The 11,139-nt window shown below is 45.6% G+C and overlaps 1 protein-coding gene across 1 annotated transcript; it reads right to left on the minus strand.

Moving 5' to 3' along the window:
• Positions 1 to 6,691: 6,691 nt before the first annotated feature.
• Positions 6,692 to 11,022, minus strand: CPTP (ceramide-1-phosphate transfer protein). Its single transcript, XM_006127122.5, has 2 exons — positions 10,812 to 11,022; positions 6,692 to 9,354 (listed from the first exon to the last, which is right to left on the minus strand). Exons 1-2 carry the CDS (start codon positions 10,931 to 10,933, stop codon positions 8,832 to 8,834), a joined length of 645 nt encoding a protein of 214 aa, XP_006127184.1. The 5' UTR covers positions 10,934 to 11,022; the 3' UTR covers positions 6,692 to 8,831.
• Between the last annotated feature and the right edge of the window lie 117 nt (positions 11,023 to 11,139).

Genomic DNA, 11,139 nt, shown 5'->3' on the forward strand with positions numbered 1-11,139 from the left:
GATTTTATAGACCTCTATCATATCCCTCCCACCCTACTCTCCTCTTTTCTAAGCTGAAAAGTCCAAGTCTTTTTAACCTCTCTTCATATGGAACCCATCCCAAACCCCTATCAGCACGCACCTCCCTTCACCTACCCTTGATTTACATGCGTACCGGTAGGAAAAAAAAATCAGACAGAAACCAGCAGACTCTGGCAACCCTGCCACTGGGCAACAATAAACAAAATGTGTTTTGGGCCATGCATAGAACCCTAATGGGGCGCATGTGGCCAGCAGGCCATAGGTTGCCCACCACTGCTCCAGGCTGTTTACCATTTGGGTAGGAGGGAGAAAAGCGATGGCAATAAAAAAAGAGTTGTAATCTATCTGATTTAAAGCTAAGTTTTAGACTGAGGTTCAAGTGAAATGAGTTAGTCAGACAGTAGATCAGTAGCAGAACTAAGAATTAAAACCTGGGCTGCCTGGCTTCTTATACCCTGCTCAAATCGCCAAGCCATTGGAGTCTGCTGATACCAAAACCCAAAAAGTTCAGTATGGACAGACATTCAAAAGTTCAGAGGTTTAGCTCACTTTCTTGGGCCCACCGAAATGTCACTCCTTCTATCAAACAGCCCAAAGCATGTTGACTGGGTATTTACTCTCAAATCTGTTTTACATCAGGTTGCTGATTTGATACAAACCACGCCCAGTCACCAATGTTTCCTGTAAGATGGGTGCTCATGTGACCACTCAGGAGAAATTCAAATGCCACCCAGCTGATTAACAGTGTCCACAACTAGGTTGTGTGTTTCTACAGGTGGTGCACATTCCTTGAACATAGAAAAATTTATTCTGCACATAGATGGAAAAGATAAAGGGGAACCTTGCCGGTCACCCTCTCCTGTCCACATTATGTTGGTCCCAGAAAACCTAAAGCAGTGTGTCTTCCCCTTTTCCATCTCAGAACCCTGGCAGCACAGTCAGGATGTTGAGGGTACTTGGTCCTGGGGTGAAGGCAGGGGACTGGACTCAATGACCTCTCAAGGTCCCTTCCAGTTCTATGAGATGGTATATCTCCATATATTATTTTTTTATTATTATTATTTAGGGTCCCTGTCATCCTGGCTAGTCATAAAGAAAAGGAACAAGCAATATGTGAAGAACACGTGATCAAAACAAGGGCAGAGATTAACTAGGCACTCTGAATAAATTAGCTACCACTCGCCTGTACGGTACAGCGTGGCTTTAACATGGGGGGTGGTGAAATACTGGAAAAGGGATATAGAATAGTAACTGCTAGAATGTGGAGTAAAACATTAAATGCTGCCATTCAATTCAGTGTTCTCTAGGGACATTTCTTTCCCATTACAAATGCACTTTCCCAGACTCAGCTCTTCATTCTCTTTGGGACCTATTATCCCTCCACAACTTTTCAAGTTGTTCCTCGGGTACTATAGATATTCTCCACACTCCTGATTCTTATTTGAGCCTTTTCATCCAAAGGCACAATGACTAATTTTCTGGCTAAAGCGCCACATGTTGCATCTCCTGCTGGTTTTCAAATCACACTGGGAAAGAAATCCTCTAACTACTTAAAGGTGACCTGTAATGAAAGAATGGCATGGAACTTGTTTTCAAAGAAGCTATGGATATATGTGCTCAGGGGCCCAGATGGCAAGCTTAGGAGCAGTATTCAGACAGCAGGGATCCTAAACTTTTTAATTGTAGGTCATGCTATGGCACAGATTTCTCGGTCGTCTTCAGAATCATCACTGGAACTTGTCTGATGCAGAGCGCTAATCTGTACTTCAGGGCAGGTAAACTGTGCTGCTATTTTTAATAGTTGATAGGCAAAATTGTGATTTCTTGAATATGGGGTTGTCACATCATCCTTTGTGCAGGTCTTTGGGGGATCTCTGTTCTGGAACATTGCCATTTAGGCTTTCCTACAAGCTTGGTGTCTTAGGAGGGATGATAGATCTAAACTAGAGAACTTCTGGTTTTAGCACTAGAGCACACTTCTTACTGGTTCTGCATGCACTGATATTACATCTTGCACCTGTCACCAATGGGAAAAAAACCTGTTTTCGTCTACTAGATGTTAGAATGTTTCTTTCAGTAAGACCAGTAGGCGAGTGATACTTGTGTACTTGAATTTACTATTTAGATAGACGGAGGTGTGAGTTGAAGTTCGATGGGTTGTGTTGTAGTGTTCAGTTGACATGATTGCAAATCTCTTGGCAAGATTTCTATGTATCATTCCACAATCTTCAGTAAAGGGCCAGACTGCAAGCATAGAACTATATCTAAAGACATGTGCATGTCCCTGCTCAAGCTTGCATCACTATGAGGGCACTTCCCAGGGTAAGGCATGTAGTTGGAGGGGCAAGACCAAAGGGAAGCTCCACCCTTCCCAGGACAAGGTTGCCATAGTGTGCATGCATGCCGACTGCCTGTTCTTTACCGCCCCACCTGATGCATGCTATACAAGTGTGATGCCAAAGGGCAGGGCCAAAGTAATTTAAATGTGGGGCGAGGCTTAGGAAAGGTTCCTTCCCTCAGGGATAGCAAGCTGCGCTCGGGTGCAGCCCTCCCAGCATGCATGTGCAGGAGGCTGGGGTGAAACACCTATTGAAGACTCTGCCCTTAAAAAAGCCTTGCGGGCCACCAACCAATACACATGCGCCGCAGCCCCTCCCGTTCTCACTGTGCATGTGCGCAGGAAGAACCCAAACCCCTGGGATAGGCGTTAGCGCATGCGCAATGACATGAACCCCTGGGGACTATAGAATAGTCAAGTAACCGGTAAGAAATCATGGGGTTAATAGACTATTCAATTAACCGATATTTAACATCCCTAATGGACATCCAATCCATGCAATCTGTAGGTGCATATGTCAGACTATACTTGCTGCTTAAAACCACCTCTAATCTAAATGTCATTTGGTCCTCAATCCTGCCGCTGCTCTGCATGGTTGGGCCCTTATATCATGCAGAGGCCTTTCAGGGCTCATGTCATTGTGTATGCGCTAGCACCTATCCTAGGGGCTTGGGTTCTTCCTGCGTATGCCCTCAGTGGGTACTGCTGTTATAGGTGGCAGAGGTGCCCTTGTGAGTGAGTGTGTGTGGGTGGGGGGATTCTGAGAGGAGGATTCCTGCTTAGCGCTGCCTGCTGCTCACTTGGCCCCTTTGCCCCCTAGTGGTTGCTGAGTTCAGCCGTGTAAGCAGGGAGCCCCCCTTCCTCGAATTCCCCCCACACACGTAGCCTTCCCCCCTCCTCATGGTAAATTGAAGTAGTTGTCAGGAACCAGACGAGGCCAACCTGAGTATACATCTACCATCACAAAAGAATGCTTGTACAAATAAAGGAGCAGAGGGGGAAGTGATTAGTTGCTAAAGTATGTAGTTTTGTAAGACTTAACTAAGTTACCACGCACTCTGCAATGAAAGGAAATTTAGAGCAAATGGTGCACGATTGACACAGCTATAAAGGCAAATTGCACTTGTTCAATTTGTCAATATCCAAGATACTCAATGAACAAGCTCCCTCTGGTGCACAGATAGGTTCACTGCACGCCTCTCTCAAGGTTGACATTGGGGACGTAATAGTCAAGGGCCACTCAACACGTTGCCCATTTGTTTGCGGCCCGCGGTGCGATTTGGGTTTACGAGGGCTCAACATGCAGTCTGCAGGCAGAATCCTTTGAACGTGGCCTCCACTGGGAACATGCTCCACAACGGCAAGTCAACATAATGGTCTTCTGTTGACATGCATTTTAGTAGATAAATTCCTGGACTGTCATTGCTCATTAAAAGTGCTGTCACATGGGTGGAAATCAGGTAAATATTGCATTTTATTAATACTAGCAAAACTGACTTAAATGGGCCTGCGTGTTGTATAGCATTGCCTTAATCTTTGTATTTATGCCTGTCCATGTGAAAGAAGCTATTTGCATATATATGCAACCTCATATATAAGTTGCGGCCCTTGGCATGTTCCATAGTGGCACCCGGAGCTTCCAAAGTTGAGTAGCCCTGGTAAAGTTGATTACCCTATAAGCAAAAGCTTATCAGTTAATGCAATAGACTACACGCATTTCCCCCCACCCCATCAGTACATTTTTTAGCAGGCTAGCCAGCAGCCCACTTCAGTCCCAGCATGCACCCCATTCGGGACCTACCCCTGCTGTGGCTCTGCATTTAAAGTGTAATAGGAGCTCGGTGGGCAGGCTGGCTCAGTTCTAGCTTGGGCCCGGTCTGGGAGCTCAGCACTCCCCGCAAAGGGGTGCTGCCTCTTATCAGAGGCACAGCAGCACAGGACAATAGGCAGCTGGTCCACAAGTAGAGCTGGTTTTTAAATTGGCTCCCCTTGTGGACTAGGTCCCGCCTGGCACCCCACGCTGCTGCCTCTGATACAGAGGCCACAGTGCTGAGTGGTAGGGGACTCCTTCGAAGAGGGGACAGAGTGTGCTGGCTGCCAGCCCCACCCCCGGGGACTATAGAATACAGGCAGTCCCCGGGTTACGTACAAGATAGGGACTGTAGGTTTGTTCTTAAGTTGAATCTGTATGTAAGTCGGAACTGGCGTCCAGATTCAGCCGCTGCTGAAACTGACCGCCAGTTCTGACTTACATACAGAATCAACTTAAGAACCCCAGGCGTCCCCAAGTCAGCTGCTGCTGAAACTGATCAGCAGCTGATTCCAGGAAGCCCGGGGCAGAGCAACTCTGCCTTGGGCTTCCTGTAGTCAGCGCAATGCAGGACAATGTAGCACTTTAAAGACTAACAAGATGGTTTATTAGATGATGAGCTTTCGTGGGCCAGACCCACTTCCTCAGATCAAATAGTGGAAGAAAGTAGTCACAACCATATATACCAAAGGATACAATTTAAAAAAAATGAACAAATATGAAAAGGACAAATCACATTGCAGAACAGAAGGGGGATGCGGGGGGGGGTGGGAAGGGGGAGGAAGGAAGGTAAGTGTCTGTGAATTGCTGATATTAAAGGTAGGGAGAGTGGGATGTTTGTGAGTTAATGGTATTACAGGTGATAATTGGGGAAACTGTCTTGGTAATGGGTGAGAAAGTTCAAAGACTTGTTAAGTCCTTGTTGGTAAGTGTCGAATTTTAACATGAATGACAGTTCAGAGGATTCCCTTTCAAGTGCAGATGTAAAAGGTCTTTGTAGCAGAATGTAGGTGGCTAAGTCATTTAGAGAGTGTCCTTTCTGGTTAAAGTGGCAAGAAACTGTTTTCTCTTTGTGATCTTGTCTGATATCTGTTTTGTGGGCATTAATCCTTTGCGAAGTGTCTGAGATGTTTGTCCAATGTACATAGCAGACGGACACTTTCGGCACATGATAGCGTAGTCAGCGCTGGTCAGTTTCAGCAGAAGCTGACTTGGGGACGCCTGGGGCAGAGCAGCTGGGGTGCTGCTGGGTTGCTCCAGTAGCGCTGCTCCTCAGCGCTACTGGACCAACCCAGCAGCACCCCATCTGCTCTGCCCCAGGCGTCCTGATTCAGCCGCTGCTGAAACTGACCAACCGGCAGCGCCCCAGCTGCTCTGCCACAGGCGTCTGGAGAAAAGCCTAGTCTGCTGGGGGGGGGGGGGGGGGGGGAGCGTACTAGCTGCGCCCCCCCCCCGTCCCCCCAGCAGACCAGGAAGACGCGGGCAGCGGACCGAGATGCACCGCGGTCCCGCCACCTGGGTCCTCTGCGGCTTTGCTCCCCGTCTCCCTGGTCTGCCAGGGAGACGGGGAGCAAAGCCTCTGAGGACGCCAGCAGCAGGGCGTCTAGGCTGTCCCGCTGCCGGCTTCCCCGAGGCTTTGCAAAGCCTCGGGGAAGCCGGCAGCGGAGCAGCCCAGGCGTGCCTGGGCTGCCTCGCTGCCCGAGCCCGAGGCCCCCCGTGGCTTTGCTCCGCGTCTTCCTGGTCTGCAGACCAGGGAGACGTGGAGAAAGCCCCGGAGTACACGGGCGGTAGGACCGCGAGGTCCCGCAGTCCGTGTCCTCCGGGGCAGCCCCGTTCGTAACTGCGGATCTGACGTAAGTCGGATCCACGTAAGTCGGGGACTGCCTGTAGTTGAGTAACCAACAAGAATTCATGGGGTTAATAGACTATTCAGTTAACCGATATTTAACATCCCTAGTGGACATCCAATCCGTGTAAGCTGCAGGTGCACGTCAGACAATACTTGCTGCTTAAAACCATTTGTAATCTAAATGTCATTTGGTCCTCAATCCTGCAGCTGCTCTACATGGTTGGGCCCTTATATCACACAGAGGCCTTTTGTGCAGAGCAGCTTGTACAACCCAGACCATAGTAGGGATGTTAACTGTCATTTTAAAATTTAAACTGATTAACCGAATTGGGCAGGTGCTGCTTCCACTGAGCTGGGCTGCCGGTTAATAATAAGCACCGCCCAATAAGGTTGTAGCAACATGGCCAGGGCAGGAACAGAAGAGGAATCCAGAATTTGAATAAGCATTGCTAAACAATGCATAAGCATAGGAATTTGCTAACGATTCCATACAAATTGTAGGGTGCTGCTAAAAAGTTGTGTATTAAAGTGCATGTATACCACACACAGGGATTATATATTTGGTGGCTAGATTCCACTATTTAAAAAAACGGATCAGTACAAACAAAGCAAACTCAGTTTTTCCATTGATCAGTGACATTAATTCAAAAGCCACTTGTTGGAAGTCACAGAATCAAGTATTATAGCTTTCATATAATAGTATTTAGCTTGGACATACTGGCGGAGAACAGTTTTCACATATTTCATTTTATATTAACCGTATAGAACAAAGGCATTATGAAAATTTCACTTACATGCAGCTTTTTCACATATGTAGTGCATAATTAGATTTCAGAAAATTTTAATCATTCACAAAAATCTAACCAAAAAAAATCTCACTTACCTAAACAAAACAAAAAGTCTTAGAATACGGTGTTACCTGAATTGTCTTAATACGTGGGGCATCTACCCCATGGAATTGTGTGTAAACAGAATTTTTAAACTTAAGTTTAAAGGGGTTCTAAACTAAAATCTTAGCATAGAAGGAAAATGGATCATTTCTCAGAGCTATACTAGAGGTATAAATATTTTAATCACTGGGAGTAAACATCCCTCCTGGAATCAAATGGGAAAAAAACCTTCCTTTCCTGATTCTTGAATTAAGAAATATTCTATGTGCATGCTGCAGATGAGAGTTTAGAATCTGTTAAAATGTATTTAGTCTCATTTCTGCACTCTAGCTAAATGGTTAATTAAGCAACTACTCATTATTGGGTTCGATAGCCCCTGAATATACAAGATGGAAGCACACGTCTTCAAAGGCAAGCATTCCTGTACACCACTCTTTGGAGGCAAGTTATTAATGTAATTTTAAGGAAAGTAGTGTGGCTAGCTAACCCAAACCCATGAGGTAATATGGTTTTCCAGTACTGTAGCCTTATTGGCCATTTAAATGCTTCCTATTATCTACATTACTTTAAGTGTTAATAAAATGTACAGAGGCACAGTGTGAGGTGTAAATGTAGTCTTGAAATAGTTTTACAGCAGTAGTATTAGTGCCCTTTCTGAAATATTAATACATTTTTGTGAAAGATACATTTTAAAAATCTGATAAAGTACAATTAATTATTGTATAACCACATTGTGTACCTCTTCCTATGTATAAGCCTATATATACACACACACCATATATACTAAGAATTTTTGCTAAAACAATTGTACACAGACCACATGCATGAAGATTTACCCTCTTTTTAAAGCTTATGATTTGATTTGGACTGGAAGGCATTCAGCTTCAGCAAACACTATGCTTTTATGTATTGCACAGATTATAATTACCACACCCAGTCAGCAGAACTTGGGTTTGTCTAGGCTTTCAGCATTCCCTTTCTTTCCTGAAGGTCTACTCTATGGGTAGTCTCTGTAACAGTAGCCTCAAGATCCATAAGGCTCTGAATTATTCTGTGATTCAGTACTGTGTTCTAAAGATTATTCCTCACCCCAAAAAGCATGATGCCAAATAGCAAAACTGTAGGGAAGAGGAAGAGAGTAATAAAGGGACTTCATGTCTCAAAATCTCTAAAGAAGGGGTGGGAAGGAACATATCCTAATAACACACCTCCACACTACTACATTTTTGGGAGGATAAGTGGGAAGCCTAAGTGTTGACCAGTTGCCATTAAAGTGGACTGAAATCAGTTGCTCTTTGTGAGAAAGCATCAGCTTTACACTGAGTATCAAAACCAAAATACCAGCCCCTATAATATACATTATCTTTTTAACCCCAACAGAGAACAAGTAACTGAAGTCAATGAGTGTTGTCTGTACACAGGCCCTACAATAGCACAGTGAGGGGTTCCAATCCTAGTTTATCTGAATTTTAGCAGTCTCACGTGAGTAGGACAAGGAGGGATTCCTCATTGCTTTTGTTTAAAGGCATTGGAGCTACAAAGATTAAGTAACCACTCATGGCAGGGTGCTCTGGCTTTCGCAAAGAAAAAAGATCTGATAGTTTTGCAAAAAGGAGGTCAGTGCAGAGAAGAGAAATAAGTCTCTTCAATTTAAACAGGCTAATATGGGCTTTGGAATGTTTAGTCCAAATTGCTAATAAACGAAGAGCCAAGAAGTAAGTTAGCTTTCTTTTAGAAGGCCAAAGAGTACCAATCAAATTAGTTATGATCTCTACTAGAGACATATTGGAGATGGCAGGGAAGAGGGAGTATCCAGGCCCTAGTGCAAATACACTTATTTACATGAGTGAACCCCTCCCCCAAATACAGTGAACTCTTCCAGTAGTTACAATATTGAAATACTCTACTCAAATATCCCCTATGCTAGGGGAGATCAAGCAGTTTGTGTTGAGCATAGAGCTCCTCCGTGATATCATAGACCTTGCAGATAAAGGGCAAAGCATCCCCCAGCATAGCCACAGCCTCATCAGCTGTGCCTACATTCATGTTTTCAAGGAATGTATTTCGAGTGGGTAAGACATAAAAAGCCACTGTGGCAGCCTTGCGAATAATCCAGGGATGATAGTTAGCCAAGGAAGCATTGTATGCCTCTGAGCAGATCACAGAGGTTTTGGAGTCCTCCTCGCCAGTCCTCAGTCCTTCCAAGAACATCTGTAGCCAACGAAGGGCTCGGTGGAGGCGCAAGAAGGTTCTGCAGCCTGAGTCAGGATGCTCAGATCGCTTTTTGAGATCAACAAGGCCATTAGCCAGCTCATACTCCACCATGGATTGAACAGTCAAGTACTTTTCTCGCTGGTCACTATTACGATAATTCTCTAGGATCTGTATTTTGGTCACTGCGTCTTTTGAAATGAAGGAAAAAACTGTGCCCAGGGTGTTCAGAAACCTAAATTTTAAACCAACAAACAAAAAACCCAAACAGTCATGTGTTAGGTAACAGAATAAGGGAGCTTGAGAAATGATACTGAAACAATGCCCCTAGTTAAGTGGTTAAGAGTTAGATCAGACTTTGTTATAATACCAAGTTATTGGACATACCAGAATTGGTGAACACATTTAATTTAAATCTAAGATGAAATACGTGTAATAAGGTAGTGGTGATGATTTTTATTATAATGTACTAAATATATAGAACAGGCCTCCAAATGAGCTAGCAGAGTCAGATGTTAGTTAAGAAGTGTTTGGTTTATATTACCATGTAGAATACATTAATAGTCACTTTGTTCCTACTAGCAGCTTAGACAGCCAAGCCATTCTACCAATGTGCAGAATACAAATGAGGAATCTGCTTAGGGCAGCCAGGAATTTAGGGCACCACTGGGGCTATGTCCACCACCTCTTCCTATCTCTATTCTGTGGCTCTGATTCTTCTGGAAAGGATCTGGTTAAGTGAAAACGCCTGCCAGACCTATTCGCAAAAACTGTAAAAGAGCCATTGAAGTGGTAATGAAGCCATTTTAAAGGCCATTTGCCAGCCTCAGGCATATACAATCATTTTCTGAATTTGTTTCAGAGAAAAGTATGTGTGCGTGTGTGCATGCACACACAAAAAAAACCCTGTTAGTCTCTAGGTCAACATCTAGACTGCAAGCCTCTTTTGAAAGAGGCTTTTTCGAAATATATTTTCGAAAAAGCCTCTTTCGAAAAAGAGAGTCTAGACTGCAAGCAGTACTTTCGAAAAAGCAAGCCGCTTTTTTGAAAGAGAGCACCCAGGCAGTCTGGATGCTCTCTTTCGAAAAAGCCGTGTTTGCATTCAAGAATGCCTTTTTTCAAAAGAGCACTTTTGAAAAAAGGCGTTCTTCCTCGTGAAATAAGTACCGCCATTGAAAGAAAAGCTGCGTTCTTTCGATTTAATTTCGAAAGAACGCAGCTGTAGTCTAGACGCAGGTGACGTTTTTTCGAAAAAAGGCTACTTTTTTCGAAAAAACCCTGCAGTCTAGACACAGCCTAGGGTGCTACAGAACTATTTTTAAAAATTTACTGTGAGAGTCAGCAGGACATTAGTTTAAAATATGAGTGTGTTGCTGAAGATTATAAAATCACAGTTAAAAAATTGTCATCGCTCCCCACCGGGGAGACATAAGGGCACTAGCTTAGCAGTATTGCACAGGGCCCAGAAAACCCCGAACACAGCCCTGCTAGACAAGCCCCACGCTGGCCACTCTGCGTTCCTTCCCAGGACTTCCGGGAAGGGCACAGCTCGCGCCTGTCACGTGATCCGCGGTCGAGCCAATGGGCTCCCTCTGACACCGACCAACCCGGTCTCCTCCCCTTTCCCCACCAAGCCGGCTTTAAAAACAGGGGCGTGGCCAGCGCCAGTCAGCGTCCCCGCCCCCCTCTCACCTGATTAGGCCCTTCCAGCCCGCGAGGTACGGGTCCACGCGCACCTCCCGCTGCTCGCCAAGGCAGGCCGTGAACGCCACCAGCACTTCCCGCAGGCAGAACGCGTCCGCCCCGTCCGCCATGGTGAACCCGGTACCTCGCCGCCGCCGCCGACCCCCTCAGCCGCCTGCTTCCGCTTTCCCCGACTCCTGCACCGCCCCCAATGGGCGCACGCCCCTTCCGCCACCCCAGCCAATCACCGCCTTCCTCTCCTGGTTCCGCCTTGCTTTGGCCAATCGCACATCGCGGGAGGGTGGGTAGGAAGGACACGGCCGCTGGTCATTGACTT

The sequence above is a fragment of the Pelodiscus sinensis genome, chromosome 24 (assembly GCF_052426305.1).
Source record: "Pelodiscus sinensis isolate ZL-2025 chromosome 24, ASM5242630v1, whole genome shotgun sequence".
Taxonomy (NCBI): domain Eukaryota; kingdom Metazoa; phylum Chordata; order Testudines; family Trionychidae; genus Pelodiscus; species Pelodiscus sinensis.

Coding starts and splice junctions, on each gene's coding strand:
- CPTP (XM_006127122.5), bottom strand. CDS start 10,933: ATGGCGGACGGGGCGGACGCGTTCTGCCTGCGGGAAGTGCTGGTGGCG. Junction 9,355..10,811: donor GGCTGGAAGGGCCTAATCAG/GTGAGAGGGGGG, acceptor TTTAAAATTTAG/GTTTCTGAACACCCTGGGCA.